Source organism: Drosophila suzukii, chromosome 2R, assembly GCF_043229965.1.
Source record: "Drosophila suzukii chromosome 2R, CBGP_Dsuzu_IsoJpt1.0, whole genome shotgun sequence".
NCBI classification, from domain to species: Eukaryota; Metazoa; Arthropoda; class Insecta; order Diptera; family Drosophilidae; genus Drosophila; species Drosophila suzukii.
Window position 1 is genome coordinate 21,174,048 of NC_092081.1, and position 24,583 is coordinate 21,198,630.

Here is a 24,583-nt window from a genome sequence, read left to right on the forward strand (position 1 = left end):
GTTGGTTTTGATTCGAATTCTATAAGATACTGCTTTATGATATATACACTATACATTCATCATTAGCTGACTAATTCGCATTTAGGGTCTCAGCTTGGATCTTTAAGTGGTGTCAGAGATCGGCTATGTGATTGGACAAAGTGACACAAGAAACACAATCGGAAAACCATATGCCATAAATTTCTTTGATAAGTTATTATGGAACACACTTTTCTTATCTTAAAATAGTAAGAGTGGAAAGCAATCCTTAAGCTTGTTAATTTCAAAGTGGAATATTTGATAAACCAAATACAACCACTGATCGTTTGTTACTTCTATAGCACCATTTCAGATCTATAAATCATTCGAACTGGTCCATTGCTACGAATTTTGGTGTTTTTCCGGGCAGAAATCTTAGTGATTTGTTCCACTGTGATCTGCAGGGTTCGCGAACTTCCGTTTTGCATCAGCGATTGCTGTCTCAGCCGCAGAATCATTAATTACTTTCGCAGCTACCCCAAGCGAAAAGAAACTGTCGCAGAGTCTTCTAAAAATATCTCCCCTTGCAACGCAGCGGACATAAATCTTCCGGCAGATCGGGCTGCCTCTCCCGCTGCTCTATAAGCAGGTAGACGCAGAGCGGAGGTCAGGGGTCAGGACAAAGGCTGCACAATGTCCAGCTCCTGACGCCACCTCCCCGCGGCGATTGGTGAAACGCACAAGTCAATTTCAATTGCATTACCACTTGACACGTCGCGACGAAAACAAATAAACAAACAAACCCGAACCCAAGGATGCGGCAGCCGTGGGAAAAGCAGTGGGAAAGAGCGAACCGGCAGATACAGACGCCAGATGAGATGAGATGGCCTGAGTTCGGGTCGTATTCTTCGGATGACGCCTCCGCATCGGTCTTTCTAGCTTCTGGCCGATCTCTTGTCAGTCGTCGTCGAACAGTCGCATCTTTCGGTTGCCCAGCGGATGTCGCACTAGCAGAACCGCACAGATATCCACGGGATACAGTCGTTCGGTTAGTCGAGAAACTGAAGAACAGAAACCAAAGTGTATCCGCAAGATACACGCTCTTGTGCGCGACTTTAAGTGAATATAATTGAAGACCAAGTGATATAAATAGTGAGATAAACTCTTTCTTCCACCGCGACACGTGCCGGGTCCACTTGCCTCCCTTCGAAAAACTGCGTGAGTTTTACCCCTATATAATCCCAAATCTATTTTTAAGTATATATACTTTCTGGCGAAGTGCATCAGCTAGATGCGAACTGCGTATACTGAATATTTTATGAGACATTTTGGGAGCACTTCGCGCAATTTGCGCTCTCTAAACATTTTACGGGCCCGTTTGCTTTGGGTAAATAGAAACAACATCGAAAGATGGATGTACTGTGTTTTTATAAATCTCAGAAAAAATCTTTTTGACGAGACTTCTAAATGGACTGCAAAATTGTGGTAAAACCAATTTTCGAAAAAATACTATTCGCATCATAAATGAAATTTTCTAAGAACCTTTAAAAAGACTGTTGAAGAATTGCAAAAAAAAGTATTTATATAATTTTTCTTCAGCTTTTAAACTTTACTATTTGAGTATTTTCAATTTAATGGTAATTTTCGGAAAATCTTTGTAATCATACTTAGAGCAATTCGTTACTAACGTAGTCTCCCGCTCCTAGTGATAAAAGTGGATGCTGAGATTTTCTTGTGATCTTCCCAGTCGTTCTCCTCTCCTCTCCCGATCTCTTTCTGCTGTCTGCGATTTTCTTCAGCTGCCGACACTTATAAATATATTTGCATATATTAGCGTGTTCCACAGATATATCATCGTACGTATATCCGCACATGTACTTTCATCTGCGCGATTCTATATTAATTTTTGCCTACTTGTCGCCACGTCTGTGTCGCCCATTTCCGTTTGTTGTCGTCATTAGTTGATGTTGTTTATGCCAAATTAAAATAATATTTCGGCAAGAAATATAGGGTCAGCTAATTGAATCAATGGGTATATTTTCTTTGAAATATACTAGGGGATATTTGTGTAGTAAAACTTAAACAACACTACATTTTCCTACAACCTTGACCTTTCGGTAGATATTAATCTAAATTCCCAGAAATTATCAGGTGGTGCAGCATATGGCTTGCGATGTGTTTTTCAATCAATTCAAGCAATAAAGACATTCCCGGAAAGGACACAACCTGCACACTTTCCCCAGTAAATCACTTGAACCAACTTCAATTTGTTGCAGTGCTCTCTCATGCCTTATAGATGTCCACAGCTACATTCCAATTGTACATGTCGTGTTAAGCTGAAGAGTACTAATTCTATTTATATTACCCCTTTTTAAAAATTTGGCCCAACCTTCTTTTCCCGAACATACCCCCTTTGATGTAATCCGAAAATTTCAAAGGACCAGCGGAACAGTGCAGCCTCAAAAGCCCGTGCACATTTCTATATTTAGCCTATAGCCGTTTGCCCTTTTATCATGAGTTAATTGACAGATTACCATTCAAGAGCAGCCAAAGAAATGCGGCAAATTGAATTATTTCCTGGGCAGGGGGAATCTTGCTTTTAAGCCTGCCCAACGGCACCTGTTGGCAGATTGCACCTTGTGCTAAGACCTGGCTTACTTAAATTACAAGTGTCCGGCTTATAAGCCGGGACGTCACAATCTCCGGGCGCAGAACAGGAGCAAGATAAATGCATTTGTGTCGCATCCGTGGCGCTGATTAGGTGATATTACATCGCAGGACGAGAGGACGCAGGATGCGCTGGATGCGCTGGATGGGGGCCCTAATGCACTGCAAATTGAAAGAGGAAACGCAGCCACGACTGAAACTGACGCACAAGCAACATGGACCCCCCTTGAGGCCCCCGATCGGAAAGGGGGTTTCGCCACTGCAGCGGCTGATGTAGCTAAATTCAATTTCCAGTAGTTTGCATTAATTTCCCGGCTTATGCCGACCGCCAGAGTGCGCCACTTTCCCCCTAATTCCCCCCAGTTGCCCCCCCACTTTTCCCACTTTCACATTCAATCAAAAACAGCAACAGCTTTCGCTGCCCGAGAGAAAGAGCGAGTGAAAATCCAGCGAGTCCACAGAGAAGTTTCCTCAATTTCCGAACGCATCTGCGACTGTGAGCTCGGGCTTCCTGTGGCTCGATTTCAGGCGCAGGATATTCGTTTAGCTGCCGACGCAAGATGCCGATGCCGATGCCAAGGATGCTGGCCGGGCTCTAACGAATTTCCCCACATTTCAGTCTTCGTTTGCCGAGCGTCGTGCGCGCAAGTATCCCTCAGATACGCGGATAGACGGCCTCCAAAAAAATAAAAAAAAAACAACAAGATATACTTAAAAAGAAAAAAGAGCAAACCTGATGAAAAAACAATACAGTTCTAACAGTGCTAGGGAAAATGTTACAACCAAATCCGAGGGCAAATGAAAAGGAAACGGAAACGTGAAAAGTGTAACTGAAAACTTCATTATTTTCTTCACACCGCAAAGAAAAACATATTTTCCTCGGCACTATACATAATTCAAAGGCAGCAGCAGCTTTTGGAAAATTCGGATACCCCAAAAATGAGTGCGGTATGGTAAAAGCAATTACATATTCCATAAGAAAAAGGAAATATCAAGCCTTAGAGGCTAGAAAGTTCCCAAAAATGATGTGTAAAATAGTGCTAAGTCTAATGAAAAATTTGTTGAGCTGCAGGAAAAATTTCGTTACTTCCAAGCGTGTGTATGCGTGCTTTTGTGTGTGTGTGTGTGGTGTGTTTTTTGTGTAGTATCTTTTGTGCGCCTTGGCTCCCCTGTATCTGTGTATCTGTGAGATACGCAAAACAATTTGTCTGCGCCATTAGTAGCGAAGAGTGCCCCATGTGTGTGTGTATCCTGCGCAGTCAACGATACCGAAGCTGCGTCTCGCATCCTGGCAAATCCTTGCCCCATCACCACCCCCCGCCACCCACCACCCACCACCTACCACCACCCAAAAAGGAGTCGGCCACCGAGGGCAGCGCAATACTCGCGACGTTGACGCAGCCTCCACTCGCTCCTTCTAATGTTGTTTTTGCTTTTATTGTTGTTGTTGCTCCTGCGGCGGCACTGTGTGTGTATCTGCAAAATAGAAGATACAGTACAGCGGTGCTCTCCATGTGCCTGGTCTCTTTTATTTCATTTCAATTAGTTTTATTTAAGTTTTTCTTTGTTGATTAGCAGTACCTTGCATTCTATTAAATACTGAGAAACGGCACAATAGATAAAGCCGCCTTTTTAGGCACTTCTGGAGAATTTAACGATTTCAATCAACTGAATGCATATTTCTCTGTTCTAAATAGATCCCTAAAACAAAACAGTTACCAATTCGAAAATTGGATCTATCGTGGGGGGTGGTAATAAATTTTTGTTTTTTTTTAATCCTTATTTATTATAATCCTATTCTCCGCTTGTTACTTTGAATTAGTGGCAATGGAGAACTTTGGTTCCACAACTTTTTGAACTATATGGTACATATTGAATCTCTAAATCAAACTAAAGCTTTTTTACAAAGGCTGCTCCTGATATTATTCTTCTCTTAAAAACTTATGGCACTTGAGATTCGCCACCATTTGACATTTAACACATTTCCCCAAAAATAAATATAGTTTTTGAGTTACTCAGCGATAAGCTGCAAGTCTTAGATCAGTATAATTTAAACATGCTTACTTAAATGTTGAAACTTTGTTTATAAAATCTAGTTAGGCATTTTAAAAATATTCTACGAAAAATGAGTAGGGGAGCAGAATACTTCCTCTATATGTATGTTCATGAAAGAGATGGTTGTAAAGTCTTTAGACTATAAGCAAAACATAGTTTTGACTTTGCGTTTCAACCATCTAACCAATCTCTCCGTTCCATTTTAACTAACCATAGGAAACCTTTATTTACAACGTTTTAGTTATTTATCAAAATTAATTTGAGGAGCTGTTTTCTAAAGATGATATTATATAAATTTGTTAAAATATTAGTTAAAAATTGAGTTGAACCATAGTTTAGGTAATTTTTCCTAAAACATATTTAAGGCTAACATATTGGTTTAGGTTATACTTAAAATAAATACTTATAATATCAGATGAAAACACCTTTTCGCAGTATAATAGCTTAAGCCTTTGACCAAACAAACAATAATCGCAAACATTGCTTTGTAATAATAAATGCCTGTCTAGGCAAACCGCATATATATTTTTCTGAAGCGGACCGAATGGGAAATTTTAGAAAGTTTATTTTCGATAGAGCATGGTGCCCATATTATATGGACAGGTTTGCAGACCGAAAACTATGAGGCATGAGTTTTTTCATATAATATGAAGTTCCAAATGTGAATTCGGCTACGGAACTTCGTAAAAATATTTGCCTAAATAGTTACAGATTAAATTAAAGCAACAAAAAAAATTATAATTTTTTTAAACCGGTCAAAGGAGGTTATCTTCAAAAGAAAACTGCAGTTAGCACTTCCTAAATCTATCTGCATCCTGAATACCCATCTTTTACCATCCTAATCATGCTCCAAACAGAAAACTACCCACAAAATCTGGATCTCGAGAGGACTTCGCGCCCCATCGTAGCCCTCGTAACTTCTGGCACTTGTCCGTGTCTTGAACTTTTGCCTCAGCGCGAGTTCGCTTCCTGTTGAAAATGGAAAATGGAGGGGGCATTTTGCATGCATGTGTAGTTTCAGCTAGTTAGCTTACCGCTTTTCCAGTTCAGCGCTTTCCCGCTTCACCGTTACTCGCAGGACTTTCAGCTTCAGTTGCGTTTCCGTTTTCTGCACTCGCTGCAATCTCACGGATAAAGTGGCTGGGGGTTGGAAACTCTCAAGTACTCGTTACTTTTTCCATTTTCGCTTTTTTCCTTTTTTACGAGGCGTGTTTTGCCCTTCTCTATGTTTGTATGTGTGTATTTACAATTCCGCTTTGTTGTTGTTTTCGCGACAGCCATTTTGTGTAGCATACTTTGCGTACTATGAAGTTACACACACACATACCAACGAGAGTTTCCTTTTTGTTTGTGTGGAAAATTTCCCAACTTTTTCGCTTTCCCAATATGGAATGTATTTTTTTTTCGGCCAAAATAAAAGAAAATGCGAAAAGCGAAAGGCCAGCAGCAGCAACAACAAAACTTTTCTTAGCCCCTCTCCCTCGCACTTTCTCTTACTATCGCTTTCTCTCTCTCACTTGTCTATTTCTAAGTCTAGTATCCACAAGAAAAATAAATGAAAAATCAAATAAAAGAAGTGCAGTTGTTATTCGGCAAGCGAAATAAATCCCGAAAAGAAAATACGAGAAAATACCAGTATCCGGTTGTGTGTGTGTGTGTGTCTGTGTGTTTGTGGAAAAGCGAAATGTTAAAAGTGATTTTGTACGACGCCCCTCGACCAGAAGAAAATGCCTGTGTCTATACGAGAAAAATAGATTGATTCGTTCTAAAAGCCAAATAATTATGAAGAAATCCACTTGGACATGTGGGCTTATTCTGTTGAAAAATAAATACATACATGTGTGTCAATATAAATTTAGAATCAGTCCAATGTTTTCCAATCAGAAAAGCAATCTACAGAGCAATATTTCTGATAAGTAAAATAAAATTTGAATTATTTTGTTGAAATGTTAATGGAATTGGAATAATTTTTATTGCAGACAAGTTTTTACTATAAACTTAGACTTATCATTTTTATGGAATTTTCATATTCATATTTTTCCTTACACAATTTAATTAATACAATTAAATATAAAAGCATAAGTTTTTAAAGAAGAATATAGAAAAATATTATGAGACAAGATGTTTAAGGTATCTTATATACATATATGATACTTCAAATCATTTGATATAACAAACAACAAACAATTCTTATTGTGCTTAAAAAAAGGTTTGACATGAAAATTTGGGTAACGAAAACTAAATTCTTTTATAAATTGATATCATAATTCTTTTATTTTATTCCTTGTCTTAAACTTCAGAGTGTATTAACAGTATTTTATAACTCCTAAAAATAGTTTCGAGTGAAAGTTAGATATAAGTTTAAGTAATGGAATGCTGCGATAGGAATACCATAATATACAAATATATGAGCAAAATTGAAATTTGCAATCAGATTGCGCAGGTAATCGGAAGACCTTCCATTCTTTAGTCAGAAGGAAATTTCGGCATTTCAAAAAAAGTCCGTCCCTTAATAAAGGCAATCTTATTGCATTTTCGGGCCTTGGGCTTCCATTGTCGAAATGCTCGCCTGCGGGAGGCAGCACTTTCATTGATTTGTTACAAGGACGTGGGCTTGGGGTGCAGGTCCTTTGAAACAGGACACATGTGGCTGGGTGGCTGGGGCTAAACCTAAAACCCCTGCATTATGAAATGTCATTACGTGGGAGGCCTTGTCTCTACCTAAAAGTCAAATGTCAGTGCGGCTGATTAATTATATCTTATCAAATTTTTCACTTTTCCGCAGAATCGAGCGAAGGTGGCAATTAATTAGGAACGAAAAAACACACACACACCCTCACCTGTGGGTGAGAGCTTTAGCAATGAGCTGCCTCCACTTGAAGAACTTCAAATGCGCCGAGTGGTCGCAATCGTTACCAAGGAGTTAAGCACCTGAATATCATAGCATAGGAACACGCCACACTTGAAGTCATTTTCTGGGAAGAATTCTTCTCCTGAAGTCTATCGAAAAAAGTGGTTTAAAAGGGAATCTCAGCATGCCACCGATCAGGCAGCTGGTGCTGGTGGTGCCAGTGGTTCTGGCTCTCCTGTCCCTCCTGGTGGATCCCTCGTTCGCCCAGCGACCGCTGATCATGAACCACACCTTCAGCTCGCTGCCCATGTCCCAGCATCCGAGCTTCAATAGTTGGCCAGGTGCACCGGCGGGAAAACAGCTGCGCAATGGGAGGCTCCATGAGCAGCCTCTGCCCCTGCCACAACCCACTTTGCCGGTGGCCACGCAGTACGAGGATTACGAGGCGGCACCGCCAGGATCCCGGAGGGACAACAAGCGGCGACTGGCCCAAATGGCCCAGCGTCCCGGAAGCGGAAATGGCGGACGACGTGGGATGGAGTCGCTGCGGAAGGAGCTCATGAATCCCTCGGTGGGTGGTCCGGGTGGTGGCATTTCCGGTGCCAGTGCCGGCTATCCATCGTACTCCGCCACCTCTTCCATTGGCCGCATCGATGGTCTGGGCCAGGGCATTGGATCCGCGGATCGCTATGGAGCCCTCTACGAGCTGAAGCAGCCCAGTGGCATGGCCGCCATGACAGCCGGTCCCCTGGGAGGACCCTACTCCACCAGACTACCTCCTCTCTACGCCGGTGTGGATGACCAGCCCAAGCGCTTCAATCAGCGGAAGAACTCCATCAGCGAGCTGTACAAACTGAAGAAGGCCCTCAACCAAGCGGATGAGCCCGCTGGCGGGGTCACACACGGAAACTTCGAGGGGGACCCACAGCCTTCGTCGGCGGACCCGCTGCAGGAAATCAAGGACCGCATCCGAGACACTTCCCCAAATGCGGTGAGTTGTTATCTATACCTAAATGTTTAACCTTTGTATTCAATCGTCTATTCAGTAATAAAATATCCAACTTAAATGTCCTTTTATTATTTAAGAAACAAGAACTTTTTGAAAAATCGGATTAAAAAAGAGATACAATTAATTTGTTCTATTGCCTAAAATGTAATTCCTTATAAATAAATCGTTCCCTTTCTACTCCTTAGAACACCTACGCTCCCCACACGGATGCCACGCCCTCGTCGGAGTACGAGTATGAACTGGGCGTAAAGTGCAATTTCGAGACCCCTTGCTCCTGGACCTGGGGCAACTACACGGACGGTTTCCAGGTGATATCTGGCATGGAGTTGTTCAAGAAGAATCTCACAGGACTACTGCCAGGACCCACAGCCGATAGTATCGATGATGCGAACGGGAAGTTCCTGTACGCCCGGGTGATCCCGAACTCGAAGCCTCTGAATCTCACCTCTCCGGAATTCAGTACCACCATGGAGAAGTGCTTTCTGGAGGTGTACATGCACCAAAGCGACATGAGTCACGGACTCTCCAGGGTGGTGGTGGAACCCCTCCACACATCCGAGAGCAGTTGGGTTCCGGCCGAGATCCTGGGCGACAATCAGCGCCAATGGACGAGGAAGGTATATCGCCTGGGACGCGTTTCCCGCGATTTCCGCATCGTTTTCGAAGTTGTTCCCGAACTACGACCAGGACAGAAGGGTCATGTGGCGCTGGACAATTTGCGGATGGTAAACTGCTTCCCAGAGGGCACCAAGTCCGAGAAATGCAGCACCTCGCAGGTCAAGTGCACAGCCAACAAGGTGCCCGTGTGCATCCATCTTCCCCGAATCTGCGATATTACCAGGGATTGCGATGATGCGGAGGATGAGCAGCAGTCGTGTGGTGAGTATATATTACCTATTTGTATTCTCATAAATACTAAACCCCTACATTTCTACTAATTCCAGATAAAATACCTTACGGCGGTCGATGTGACTTCGAGGAGGACTGGTGTGGTTGGCGGGACTCGGGAAAGACTACGCTCACCTGGTCGCGGCACACGGGATCCTCACCCACCCACGACACCGGACCGGATGGGGATCACACGATGCAGCATCTGCAGAACAACACCAGTGGATACTACATGCTGGTCAACATGAACCAGCACCAGAACAACACCGAAAAGAACTCGATCATAGGATTTGCCAGTAATGCCATAATGGTCAGCAAGACCTTCAATCCTCCGCCTTCTGTCCATGGAAATCCGGACTCTGCCTATCGCAACTCCTGTGTGGTGAGGTTCTTCATCCACCAGTTCGGCAAGAATCCCGGCAGCATAAATCTCTCCGTGGTGGAGATGAAGGAGAAGGAGAACATCACCACCACGCTGTGGTGGAGCACCAAAAACCAGGGCAGCGATTGGCTGAGGGCGGAATATGTACTGCCTAATATAACGTCCAAGTGAGTTTTCCACTCGGCATATCTATTTATGATATAATCTACATAATCCATTTAATTTCCGATATCCCCTAGATACTATCTTCAATTCGAAGCTCGCATGGGCATGAGAATCTACTCGGATGTGGCTGTGGACGACTTCTCTCTGAGTCCGGAATGTTTTGGCCTCAACATACCAGCAGATCACCTGGGTGGCTACAACTACTGGGATGTGCGACAGAATCTGAAGAGTCCCTCCTACAAAGACTTTGAGCACACCAACTGTGAGTTGAGGCTTTATAGAATAATTGATTTAGTAACTTATATGGATTTTTCTCTTTATAGATCTTGAGCTAACCAGCTGCGACACTCGTGGCATGATAGGACCTTCGCAGTCGCAGTGTGAAGCCTCCTACAGGGAGCAGAATAAGACACATGTCCTGCGAGAAGTCCATGTGGTGGAGGACCAGAGCAGCTACAAGGGCATGCAGAAGTGGAAGGTTCCCCATGAGGGGCACTACACGTGAGTTAGCCATTATATTAAACAGGAACATCCATTCTAAGTATACTACATTCATTACAGAATCATTGCCAAGGGCGCCAGTGGAGGCCTGGGTTCGGGTGGCGTTGGCAGCTCTCGAGGATCGGTGGCCGTGGCTGTTCTGGAGCTCCACAAGCACGAGGAGCTCTACTTCCTGGTGGGTCAGCAGGGCGAGAATGCCTGCATCAAGTCCATGGGAGTTCTCAAGGAGCCTGGCTGCGGCACCGATCACGACTTGGATTTGGGCCAATATAGCTTCCGCTCCAAGCAGGATATGGTCAAGAACATCTACATCGAGAATGGTGCCGGCGGCGGTGGTGGTGGCTCCTACGTGTTCCTCCTCAACCAGGCCAAAAACGAGGCAGTACCTCTTTTGGTGGCTGGTGGCGGAGGAGGTCTTGGCATTGGCCAGTATATAGACGAGGACTTCCAGCATGGTCAGAAGGCGAAGCCCCTGCAGGCACCAGAAAGTGGACAGATCAACGGAGAGCCGCTGAACAAGAAGACCGCTGGCCCTGGTGGCGGATGGAGGGCCAAGGAGGATCAGGCCCTGAGTCCCACCTACGGGGCTGCTCTACTTCAGGGCGGTCGTGGTGGCCACTCCTGTTATGTGGAACTGGCGGACAACGGAACCTCCGTTCACCGACATGGCCAAGGTGGCTTCGGAGGCGGCGGTGGTGGCTGCAACACCGGAGGAGGAGGTGGTGGCTACGCCGGTGGTGATGTCTATCTGACCGAGTCGAATGGCGAGGGCGGCAGCTCCTACATCAGTCCCAGTCGAAGTCTCCGTGAGATTAGCGAAATACATGCGGGTGCCAGCAGTGGTCCAGGTGCCATCATCATCATTCCGGCGATCGAGGGCTGTGGGTGCGACTACAGGTGTGTGGCCCTGGACGAGTTCCGGTCGAAGGTGCGGTGCATCTGCCCGGATGGCTGGAGCTTGAAGAGGGACAACCACACCGCCTGCGAGATCCGCGAAGAGGCCAAGTCATCCTACCAGTACCTCGTCTCCATTCTGATGGTCTCGCTGGCCGTGCTCTTCATCTCCATTGCGGCACTCATCTTTATGCTGTGTGAGTAGATCGATAAAACTTTAAAAATCAGTTCATAAAAATGCTCAGAATTTATTTTTGATATCAAATTTGTATCATGGAATATTGGTTATAATTTAATGATAAAGATATAATATTTAAAGAGATGACATTAATATAGGTTATGGTTTTCTTAGTTTGAATATAGCCATGTCACATATATCTTCAATCCCTGGGTAATTTTGAATAAAAATAGATCTGAAATAGATAGGCATATTTAAATTATTAAGGGATCAGTTCTTATCCATCTTTTTTATTGTGTGTGTGTTCTTTGTAACTAACTTGTGCTAATCAATTGTTTTTCCCTTCATCGTAGACAATCGCTATCAACGAAAGAAGCAGTCGAAAAAGCGCCACAAGATGCTCGTAGAGCAGGATCTTCAGTTAACACGATTGCGCAACAATATCGATGACTCCAATCTGAACAACTTCAATCCCAACTATGGATGCGATGGCATCCTCAATGGTCACATCGATGTCAACAGTTTGCCACAAGTGGCACGCGACAGTCTGCAGTTGGTCAAGTGAGTACCTAAGTCTAATTATTCATGTAATACCACATACTAATGTAATCCCCTTAATCATTTTCAGTGCCCTGGGCAAAGGAGCATTTGGAGAGGTATATATGGCCTTATATCGCCATCGGGACGGAGATGCTGTGGAAATGGGCGTGGCAGTAAAGACCCTGCGTGAAGATCCCAAGCGGGAGAAGGAGGAGGACTTCCTGAAGGAGGCAGCCATCATGGCCAAGTTCAATCATCCGAACATGGTGCACTTAATCGGCGTCTGCTTCGACCGTCAGCCATACTATATAGTCTTGGAGCTGCTCGCCGGCGGGGATCTGCAGAAGTTCTTGAGGGAGAACAGGAACACCCCAGAACGACCTTCCCTGTTGACCATGAAAGATCTGCTCTTCTGCGCCTTGGACGTGGCCAAGGGATGTCGCTATATGGAGAGCAAGCGTTTCATCCATCGGGACATTGCCGCCAGGAACTGTCTGCTGAGCAGTAAGGGTCCTGGGCGAGTGGTAAAGATCGCTGACTTCGGCATGTCCCGGGATATCTATAGATCGGACTACTATCGCAAGGGAGGCAAGGCCATGTTGCCCATCAAATGGATGCCGCCGGAAGCCTTCCTCGATGGCATATTCACCTCGAAGACGGATGTCTGGTCCTTTGGCATTCTCCTGTGGGAGGTCTTCAGTCTGGGCCGTTCGCCATATCCCGGTCAGCATAATACCCAGGTGATGGAGCTGGTGGTGCGTGGCGGTCGACTGGGGTCACCCACCGAGTGTCCCGTCTCCATCTACAAGGTCATGGCCGACTGCTGGAATCCCACACCCGAGGATCGGCCAACTTTCATCACCCTGCTGGAGCACCTGACCGCCTGCACCCAGGATGCGAGCATTATGAATGCCCCCCTGCCCAATATCCTGGGACCCACGGCCTCCGAAAGGGACGACACCGTTATCCGGCCGCCCAACGGCGAGGAGTTCTGCCTGGCGGTGCCGGATTACCTGGTGCCCCTGCCACCGGGTGGCAGCAGTAATCCCTCGGTGGCCAGTGGTTCGGGCTACGTTCCGGAATCGCAGCGCCAGCAGATGAGCTCCTGCACCCCGCCGGCGGTCACCTCTCCCGCTGCCCCGCATCCCAGGCCGGTGGAGAATCTCCCGCCGACCAGTGGAGACTGCTGGGAGACCTCCTTCATACTACCGAACTCCAAGGTGGAGCCACCGGTGGCTGGGAGTGGCCACGACGTCCCACTGGCCGCCGGGGAGGAGGCCAAGCTGATCAGCCTGGACACACCGCAGCCCACGCCGACCACCATCCAGCCACCGCTGTCCTTCGCCTCGCAGCTGGACGGGATCACGCTGGATCCCTCGGCGCTGACCAAGGGTCTGCCCAACGGGAGTGCCAAGCAGTCGTACGCCAATGTCCAGGTGAAGAGCGATGCCGAGGGAAAGCCCCTCAACGGGGTGGTGGTGCCCAATGGAACGGTGATGAACGGGGAGGTCTCGACGGGATCGGGTGGTGCCGATTCGCCCTTCACCATCCAGGGATACGCGGAGCGCTACAAGGACAACAACAATCATTCCGAAATCAGTTGTTAAACGGGCCCTCGGAAATATGGTATCCCAAGATTAGGATTATAGTTTAAAAGTCAATAGCTCAGTTTTCCAAATTAATTGTTTCATGATTTTTTGAGAAGATTTTTAAAATCTTTTACCAAAAAGTACAGGTCAAAGATCTACTAATTAACAATCCAAACACAAAGACTTTTGAAGTATATTCCTGATTCTGGGCAGCATCTTTATCGCTCGAAATTTGTCTTGTTTGGGGCAATCACAATTTGCTTGCGCCTCACCAGCGCTCTAAATATATTTATTCTCGAATCATAAAATGAGAAAAACCAAAACCATTGGTCTAACAGAAACCGAGTGAGAACTTCACAAACAAAATTGTATTGTAATTTAATCTTAAATTTGTATTGCGTAAAACCAAACAAAAAACCAAAGTCGGATAACAAGAAACTGCAAGTAACATATAAACTTAGTTGATATAAATAGTTTAGTTTTTTACCAGATATTAGTTTTGCGAAAAAAGAAAACAAAAAGTAAGAGAAGTAAAAGAACATTTTGCGAGAGGTTGTATATATTAATTGTATCTAAGTTTTACACTTGCCCTTAGTTTAATTTAACTATTTTTTTTACATCTTTAGTTACCATACCCTTAGTTAACGTTTTAAGCTGATGACTGAAATGCCAAACAATATTCCTAAAGTAAACAAAAAGTAAAGAACGAAACGATAGCTTATTTTTAATACGCAGTCCAGAACCGGGAACCAAGATGCCAACTCAAAGTAGTTCAAAGTGTCAAAGCAAATAGCTCGTTTAAAGTTCGCAATAATACCACAGATGTAGTCAGAAATGCCAACACATATGTTTTTAACATAGGATATACTTTAAAGTAAAGATTCTCGATTCTTGCGTTGATTACTCCGAACGAAATTAAACTTAGTGTAAATAACAAGCTTCCGTCGTAGCGAATTACGTATATTGTATGTATTTGAGTAGTCTTAAGGAAAATAAACAGAATAGTAGCGTATAAAGCGATAGAGGAAAACTACAATTTACAGGGTGATTTTTATGAAAATTCAGTTGTATGTTTGAAAAACAAAAATTAGCATTAACGAAACCAAGTTGACGCAACGACTTTCAGCTCGATTTGAGTTGCTTAAAATGTTGTAAAATATTCTTTCAGCACAGCCCTGTATTGGTTCATCATCATTAACGCTCTTCTTTCAGGTGTTGATCGGAATTCGAAATTTTGTACATTTAGTTGGAACGTAACAAACAAGCTTTAAATTATATAATTTTTATAAAGATATATTAACGATATACAAGTGAGGCGACAACATTAAATTTAACCAAGCAGAGGATAAATAAAATATACAAGAACGGGGCTCGCGGGAGCCCATTTAATTTATTATATATTGAGGTAGGAATACATGCATAAGCATTTATGAATGTATAACTAGGCATAAGCAAATTGAGTGTGTGTTTAAAACAGCAAATCGAAAACAAAAAGTATAAACATATTTAGATAATGATACCGAAACATATATAGGAAAGATACGTTACGTCTATGTTTTGCTTTATGTACAAGTCTACTGTTATATGCGCATACATCTATATACACGCAAACATATTCTCGTATAAAAACATATGTATAATCAACTTATATATCCAATATGTATGTGCGACTAAAGCGAACCGTAAATTAAAATGCTGAATACGCGGAAAACAAAACATGTAAATTACGTTTATATTTACATAGGTCTTACACGCATGTTCAGCTGATCTAACGTTTTTACTTCAATATACCTATTTTCACTCAAAATCAAATTTAAGATTATTATTAAACATTTTTATATAGGACAAGCCCAATATTATTTAACACAGTTCTAAAGACACCCTCTTCGGTTTATGATTTTAAAGGAATTATCACAGTGAAGTAAAGGCGTGAGATCGGCTGACTGTGCAATTTACAATATATTTTACATGCGACTTGTCACAGAAAATACCGGAACCCAAACAAAAAATGTACAAAATAAAATAAAAACCAATGAGAGAAAATAGAAATAAATAAAAATCTACCAATGTATGCTCACAATCGCAGGCTCAATAAGTGTACGAATATACTTGAAGATATATCTCAGCATCCACGGCTTAAACTTAGTCTTAACACCTATCGAGTCGATAACTTGGCAGTATTTTCCGTTGCTGTACGTGTATCTATTATGGTTGTGCCGAGGCATCTAAAGTAAGCGAAGTAGGCTTACTAGGTGCATTACACACACATCTCCATCTCCAGGAGGTCCTTTCCGAGTACATGCATATGTATAAACACACACACACACACCTGCGAACAGGATTCCCACACATTTTTGTACCCTGACGACATTACCTTGTGTACCTAAAGCCCACAACCTGAAAGAGAAGATAACATATGCATATATCCACAGATCGTTGTTGATTGATTGTTGGCACTGGTTCAGTTCGAGATCGAGATTTTGGGGCTTTGATTTGGGCAGGGAATCTATTTCCAAGGCAGATCGGCTTGTGATCGTTATGTTATGGATTTAAAGATAGGCGAAGAATCGTTACGATTCTGCAATTCGGCAACAGTTCGAGATGTTTTTATAGAGTTGAGTTGAGCTGATGGTAAAGGTTTAAATATTTGTTGCTGATCATTTGACAGACATTAAAGTAGTTCAATTCTTTGGGATGGGATCTGAAAGTTTTTGAAGCTTAGAACCAGGTCAAGGCATTTACTTCTGACGAGATAAATCATTGTTATCGGCATAAACGAATTCGATTGGAATATCAGTAGCTTTGCATACACTTCTTTTCTCAACAATAAAAAAATCGCAACGAAGTTTAGAAAAGTAAACATAAACGATATATTTAAACATATATTTAAAGACAAATTTAAGAAATGAAATAAGTAAAAGTCTCACACAATAAACGGTATTTTTATATACTACAAAAACCCCACAAAAAAATCGAGAAAAACCAAACCACAAAAAAACGGAATGCAAGTTTAGTGCATGCGAACAGGCTTAAACTTAGCTCTAGCTATAAAGTATTAACATAATAAAAACAAAATTAATGGTTTTCATTTAAAATCGTAAATTATTTTGTTACATTTAAAGAGTAAAGAAAAACAAAAAACCAAAAATAAATAATAAACAAGAAACAGAAACGCAAAGACTAGAACCACATTTTGTAAGCTGGATCGCTTGAGTAATGGATCGGTGGCAAGTAATATATAGTGCAGCATAAGCAAACCAACCAACAGCAAAAGTCCATTTAGAGAAGCTACCACACTCGAGAGAAAACGAATCTATTGTCATAACTTGCTGAAAAATGATGGCGGGCGAAGAAAGCGAACCGGAACTTGAGAACTCCACTCACATAGTATAATTTTCGATTCGGTCTAGGCTATAGAGAAGTACCAGCTAAGCAACCTATAACAAACACTTACCCATACTCGTATCTCCCCTCACCCACCCCAAACTTCGGATTTCCACATTTTCTATGCTTTTCCTCCCTTGTGAGTCGAGAGGACTAGTTTTGAATTATCTAAGCATAAGCACAACTCACAAAGCAAAACCGAAAAAGTATAAATATATCTTAATGGCATATATATTTGGCGCTACGGAGTGGAAAACAATTTTAAAGTTGGTAGCGTGTAAGCGCTGGAAATGCGAAATGACAAAAGCTGAGAAACTGAGAAAAAAAAGAATAAAAGTGAAATTCATGTGTACAAAAACAAGATGAAATGTGTTTTTATTTGGGAAATACCTTTCCTTCCACCATAAAAACGAATTGCCAGACCATTTTCTTTGTTATTTTTTTTTATTGAGTTTTTTTTAGGTTGGATTAATCTCCAGTTTTTCTTCAATTCATTATCATTTTCATTCATTTCATTACTAAAGTCAATTTCATGCCATTGCCGATAAGAACTAAAACTTTATATAGCTTACAATTGGTTTGCATAGTTTTAGTTTCCCGCCACTGTCACGAAATATTTTTATTGGATAGTTTTTAGTTTTTCTAGAAGCTAATTGAACGTTTTTATTTAGGGAAATAAAAAGAAGAACGCGTTGGTATATTTGTATTATTATTTTGGAAGTGTATTTTATTGATGCACTGCAATTTACAAATCGATTTAGAAATAAAACATAATAAATTCTAGGCATAACATAAGATATTCATAATTGCACGAAAACGAACCCGAGAACGAACTATATCCTGGCCGTGACCCGGCCAATATTACCTGGCCCATATCGATCAAACGAGACGGGAAGCAAAAGTCCAAAGTGGAGGAAGAGTTGGTTGGTGACCCGATTTCCTACTGACTGGATGGAATGTTCTTACTATATGTGTCTTGGTTTCTGTGTGTGTTTGTATAGGTTTTTTGTTTTGTTTGTGTTTTGTTTTTTTTTTAATTTATCGCATTTAAATATAAATTTCATAATCATGTTTCTCTAATTGCGTTTGTTTCAAAAAACTTCATTCATAGTTTGTTATTTTTTGGAAACTCCATTTCTGGCTACGCTTAGATTTAGTTTTTAGGCTGCAAATGCTAAGAAATTATGTTTCTGATGTTTATATATAAATATAATTTTTGTTTTCATTAATTTATTATCATTATGATTTTTTTGTAGTTTTTCGCTTGTGTTTTCGCTTTTTGTCATATACATATACATAAATTGAATTTTGTATATCTGAATTTTGTCTCCTGTCGTATATAATTCCGCTCCTTCTGCTTTGTTTTATATAAATTGAAAACTTAATTGTAAATGTAAAAATGTTAAAACTACATTCAATTATAAATAATGTTGGTTTTTGTTTGTCGTATTATTTATATGCAATGTTCGCTCGTTACGTAATAATATTTATAATTAATATTAATTAATTAGCATAGTTTACGTTACGTTTATGTAATTTTTAAAGCAATAACAAGCCATTTCATTTAATTTCATTTATTCTCTTTACTAATCATTGCTGAATTAATCGCCTTTGTTTGCGCTTTTGTCTTTTCAAATTTCTTTTCTGTATAGTTTTGGATGTACTAATTCATGCAAATTGCTTCACCATCGATGAATCCCGACCATAAATTCACTCGAGCAATCCCCCATCTCTTTATGCAAAAAGGTGGAACTCACTTCGACTCTGGGCTTTCCCCTTGCGCGTTTAAATTATTTCACAAAATTGTACAATCTCGCAGAAGGAGAGAGAGATAAATGGAGACAACAACCGACACCGGGCTCTATAAAATTCCTGCCCTCTCACACCTGACCTGACCTATCATTGCACCTGAATAAATGTGATGGATGCCATTTAATTACCCCATTGCGTTAATGTCAATATTTTAATCTGTTAGTTAGTAGCCGATGCTCCTCGCGTCGCTTGGATGTGGTTTGGATGTGTTGTGGCTTCTGCTGTTTACTCATTTGTAACATATATAGAAAAATACGAATATAACTATTTGCTAAAAACCTCTAAAATGTACGCCATGTTAAAGCATTTAGAAATCGCAAAGAAGAAGAACGTCGCAGATCCTGCCAGATCCCAGCACATATACATATGTCCGCAGTTGCTGTCTCCAAGCTTCCACACCGGTCGCCACGGTCCACACTTAATTACAAAAAGGGTATCAAGCGCGCCATCTTGAGCGCGTTCTCCAGGAAGGAGCTCCACAAGTCGTTCAGGCGCTTCGAGCGCGACATGAGGAAGCGCCAGGTGAGCAGCACCGCCACCAGTTTGGTCAGCTGATGCAGATAGTAGAGCCTGAAATATGAAATTTTAGTATATGAATATAGGGGATTACATTTTACATAGGTTATTTATTAACAAAAGAACTGCAGTCAAACATCTGGACTATGAAATACCCTTTACTCTCTAAATATTCCATAAAAAGCGAAGAAACATCGTAATTTACATTACATTTTACACGATCTTGCTATATCAGGTAGTAACCTTTATTGATCAGAACTTTTTAACTAATGGTCTAATTAAAATAAAGATAAACGTGCGCTGCGCAGGAATCTATAAAATCCGCATGCCTATTATAAACTTTCTAGCTTTAACAGATTGACAGACAGGATAATGGCTAGATCGACCTTTATAATGATCATATTCAAAAATACTTTTTAACTCTTCCAGTAATGTTTATAACAATACTTGAAACATTTCCTACCTGAGCATGCGCTTTCTGCTGGCCGGCAGCGATTCGGGCCGCTGCTTGAACAGGAACTCCCTGAAGCCCAGTACGTAGCGCTCCACGTACTTGTCCCAGTTGATGTGGCGCACGTCGAAGACGAAGATCTCGCGATCCTTGGGACTCAGCGTGTGGAGCAGGGCGTGGACGTTGTCGTCCTTGAAGCGCCATTGGCGTGTGGCGAAGTACTCGAGGCATTCCACAGCTTTGGCAATTTTGTTTTGTACGTTGACAACGCTATAAAGGGTACATACAGGATTGTTATAAGAATACTAATTGAAAAGCGGGGAGCGGCCCAACTCACAATGGCTTCTTGCCCATGATTCTTGCCACTCCGTCCAGAATGTAGGCCGGTAAAAAGTGCTTGGCTATACAATTTAGCGTATTCATGGGGCGGTTCATGCGCAGGTCGCCAGTCGGATACCACAGGCAGCCCTCTGGGAAAATACAATAATATCCGCGTTAATTATAGGGCTCACATTAGGAGGGTTTCCTATTTAATATTTAATGGGTTTCTGTTTTTCGGGTTCCACCACAACTCACCCAGGGGATGCTTGCGCACACTCGTCATGGCGTGTTTGACAAACTCCGACCAGATGATGGGATTGCGCTGGCCGGTGCAACAATTGTAGATGAGTAGGTTGTTGGACTTGCGGGTCGCTGTGCGCCAGGCGGCGGCGATCATCAGGTTAATCACAATATCGACAGGTACCATATCGGCCACATAGTTCTTCTCGCACATCATCGTGCGGAACATGCCCTTGGCCAGCGCCGAAACCAGGCCCGTTGGCCCATTGAAGTTGTCCACCCATCCGGCAAACGGCTCATTCAGACTGGCAGTCACTGCGGAGGAATGCAAATAATTTATAAGAGGCGAAAGGGTCCTGATTTAAATTTTTACATTTTATTCAAGGCGAGTTAACTAATAATCGTAACTAAGAAATGAATAAAATATTTGGAAATATCTTTCTAATATTTCTTATATTCTGAACTCACCAATCGATGGCCTCACAATGGCAACGGGCAGATTACCAGCCTCCTTAAGTAACATATGCTCCGCTAAGGCTTTTGTAAATGTGTACGTATTGGGGCGCTTGCCAATGAGGCTCGGTGTTAGCTGAATAATTACATTAACCATTAAATCCAGAACTTGGATAATCTCAAATATTCGGCACCCACCTGATCAAGTATATCCTCCGGAAGCCAGTTGATTAGTGAAATGATATCGTCGGGATTATAGGGCGGTGCATAGATAACCTCAGACACATCGGTTCTATCGCAATTGCAATAGGCAGTGGATACATGGATAAGTGCCTATAAGAGCGTTAATTGATTTAGAAACCGCCTCGGATCCGCATTCTATATCCCCGACTTACGTCCAGTGACAGCATGCGATGGCAGAGCTCGACGAGACGTTTCGTGCCCAGCATATTGATTGTGACAGACAGCTTGAGCTTCTCGTCGAATTTCACAGTGGCAGCCGAATGAAAGACAACGGAAACATTGCGACACAGTAGGTTCTACAAATGGAAAGAATGCCCATTAACTGACAGCCATTAAATGCTAATGTGGGGAGACTCACCTGATCTTTCTCTGAAATACCAAGCTCCTCGGAAGTAATATCGCCCGAAATGGGTATGACTTTGCTCAGCTCCTTGGGCTTCTCCTGACGCAGTGATTCGAAGAGCTATTAAAGAGTTAAGTATTAAGATTAATACCTTTTTTAACCCCCATCCGTCTGAGTATACTCACTGGTGCATTCAGCAGTTCCGTGAGACGAGCCGACACTTCTTGACCGCGTTTCGGTCGTATCAGTAGATATATATTCCTTATGTCCGGACACGAGCGCAGTAGCTTCTCCACCAGCACCTGGAAAAGAGAGCATCGGAAATCGAAATGTAACTAGTCACTCAGTCATTGAATATGGCCATTAACCAAATAAACGATTATCGTTACACCCACGAGGACACACTTGACCCACTTCAGTGGTGTCTGCGGTTTGGCTTGACTTGACTTCGTTTGTGCGTGGGTGGTGTTGCTGGGGGGCTGGGACACGCCCCGAAAACGATGTGAGAATTGTACCGGAATTAAGCGACAACAGGCCACAGCAGACAAAAAATAAGGGGTTGTGGGCGGGTTCTGTGGGCCGTTGAGTGGGTGGCTTTGTGGGTGGTGGGCGTGGCAGGAGCACAAAATCGATGAACAACACACAACACCACTGTGAGCTCAGAGTCTGGGCGGCGCCACTGCGATTTCATGTCATAATGACGCAGCCAGGAGCCACCGACATGCAATATGCACAGAGAGAAAAGAGTTGGCAATATAGATAAATATTTAAAGGAAATTAAAATTCCACTTAGTCAAGTTGATATGACTTCTCAAAAGTAATTACCATTCAATATAATTAAATACATGAATTTTTGTATAAAAAAAAACTGAATGTTTTTTTTATAATAAGTTAGGAACTCATAGATATAAAACGAAAGCGTAAGAGTATTTCAAAATCAAAATAAAATATTACATTATCATATATTTTCTTCAATAAAACGTGCTTAAAATATTAAATATTGAAGATATTAACAAATATATGGATAGCATTTTTTCTCTCTGTGCATCTGTTTAACAATGGCTGGCATAAAAATTGGCACAACAGCCGGAGGATGTATTTGGAGCAGGGAAACGGGTAGTCCGCTGCACCACTTGAGGAACAATTAAGCGGAACCCAGAGTGGGAGGGCCGGCCGAGCCAAATGCATAGACGCAGTCACAATTCTAGCATTATGAAGCTTTTGCATGGCAGGCGACGATGAGTCAACATCGTCTAGTGGAGCCAGCTCAACGTAACTCAAGCATTTCGGCTTTAAAAAAACGGCAAGCAAACCAAGTGAAGCACTCACGCACATCGACTGCAAATAGCCAACACGGAGTGCATCTAAAATTCAAAGTGGCCAACCACCAAATCCAACAAATCCACCCACCAAACACCTCGTTCCACAACTTTTTGTTTATCAGCGCGCACACAAATATTTGTGCATATTTTATGACTGAGAAACACCTCGAGTTTTCAATCGAGCCCAACCAGGCCGGCGGGTTCAATAGTTCAATTCGGAGCCAATGAACACGCGGCGTATGCGTGACGTGAATGAAAGTGGCTGGCCAGCGGCCCACAAAAGTATGCAATGAAAGTTGGTGGCGGCTTTTGGGCTCGAAAAAGGATAATGGTGAGTGGGGTTGTTTGGTCATGTACATATCTTAGCAAATAGTATTGGCCATGAGTGGGCATTTGGCTATACGTAACAGGATTTAAGGTTATTTGAATCACATACGAGTATTAATACATAACGCCCACTAAACTCAATGGAAATTCATATGTATGTAATCGTTTCATACTGACGCAGGAATGTAGCATTTAATATTTAATTTATTATTACTCGTTGATTTCCCTTACAAAGAGAAGAGTCTGTAATAGTACAAATGATTACTTTTACTCATGAAAGGGTCATCTTGTAATTATATCTAGTATGCAGTAATTACCAACAAATTTAATCAAATTAAATTTTGATACTTTTTAAGCAATATCAGCTCTCAAAACTGTAATGAAACTAATTTAAGAGAAAGCTATGACAAATAGCTCCCTGAGATTAAATCTTTAATTTATTGCAGTTTTTTGATCGTTAATAAATCTTTAAAAATGTATTAGAATTTTCTGGGTCACTGGGATTTGGCTTTTACTTACTTTAAATAACTACGTTAAAGTATTTAAAAATGGATTTAATCTACTGATCAGATCAGATTATAAATGCCTAATGATTTTCTAGGACCAGTATTCGGTATACAAAAAGTTCTCTAAGTTTTTCTTTTTTGAGTCTTTCGTTGTAATAGCCATATCTTACAAAACGGTCACACTGGGCCGAAAAACTTAATAACGTGTGTTGTAGTATCTACCGTCGTTATTCGTTAACTGTTATGTTAAATCTCTTTGTATCCTGGGTGCTTTAAAAATGTATATATAGAATTTATAATAAACTTCCCTTAAATTGCGTTTATATTTAAAAAAAGATTCTTCTAAACTCAATATTTCGAACTCACCTTTCCCATGAAGCCAGTGCCGCCCGTGATGAAGACGCTGCGTCCCGCGTAGAACTGGCCGATGGGCACGTAGCTGGTGTCGTCCGCCCGGAAGCGCTCGTAGGGCATCTGGAGGCCGTTGCTGCTGGGCGGCAAGGGCAGGGCCGTGGAGGCCGCCACCGCCGCCGCCGCGGCTGAGGATGCGGATGCGGATGAGGTGGCTCCGCCGGAGCCCGCGCCCAAGCCGGGGCCACTGGAGCTGCCGTAGCCGGAGGAGGAGGTGGCCACGCTGGCGGCATGGGTTAGGCCGTTGGTGCGGGCCAAGGTGCCGTTGAGCAGCTTGGCATCGTGACTGTTTGCGGGCTGGGGGGCGGCGGACTGTTTGAGGCTGCTGTTTGGGGCTGCTTCCGTTTCCGCTTTGTTGGCTGCCGCGTGTGACATGTTCGATTGTTTGTTGCCTTTTTTGTAGCTGTCTTTCTTTTATGTGTTATTATCCTGCGGTTCGAGTCCTGCGCTTAAGTTAAAGTAGGAAGCAGTTCTTTGTCATTTGCAGTGTGCGCTCGAGTTTCCAAGGGCGGTGTGTCCCCTCTAATATATATATATATGCTTTTGGTTTGGAAGTGATTACTCTGATTTTCCTAGT

The 24,583-nt window shown here is 42.4% G+C and overlaps 2 protein-coding genes across 4 annotated transcripts; one reads left to right on the forward strand and one right to left on the reverse strand.

Moving 5' to 3' along the window:
- Nucleotides 1–918: 918 nt before the first annotated feature.
- Nucleotides 919–16,108, forward strand: Alk (Anaplastic lymphoma kinase). 3 transcript variants are annotated; one of them, XM_017074124.4, is made up of 9 exons: nt 919–1,176; nt 7,466–8,522; nt 8,726–9,419; nt 9,485–9,977; nt 10,050–10,237; nt 10,299–10,476; nt 10,537–11,567; nt 11,902–12,109; nt 12,177–16,108. In XM_017074124.4, the coding sequence occupies exons 2-9, from the start codon at nt 7,716–7,718 to the stop codon at nt 13,693–13,695; spliced, it is 5,118 nt and encodes a 1,705-aa protein (XP_016929613.2). In that variant the 5' UTR covers nt 919–1,176; nt 7,466–7,715; the 3' UTR covers nt 13,696–16,108. The 3 variants fall into 3 exon arrangements, with proteins under 3 accessions (XP_016929613.2, XP_016929615.2, XP_016929612.2); XM_017074126.4 differs by lacking the exon at nt 919–1,176 and adding an exon at nt 2,588–3,578; XM_017074123.4 differs by lacking the exon at nt 919–1,176 and adding an exon at nt 2,588–3,568.
- Nucleotides 16,109–17,759: 1,651 nt separating this feature from the next.
- Nucleotides 17,760–24,381, reverse strand: LOC108008247 (putative fatty acyl-CoA reductase CG5065). The gene is made up of 10 exons (XM_036813710.3): nt 23,962–24,381; nt 21,626–21,742; nt 21,456–21,560; nt 21,250–21,393; nt 21,053–21,187; nt 20,870–20,990; nt 20,417–20,716; nt 20,178–20,310; nt 19,853–20,110; nt 17,760–19,443 (listed from the first exon to the last, which is right to left on the reverse strand). Exons 1-10 carry the CDS (start codon nt 24,379–24,381, stop codon nt 19,296–19,298), a joined length of 1,881 nt encoding a protein of 626 aa, XP_036669605.2. The 3' UTR covers nt 17,760–19,295.
- Between the last annotated feature and the right edge of the window lie 202 nt (nt 24,382–24,583).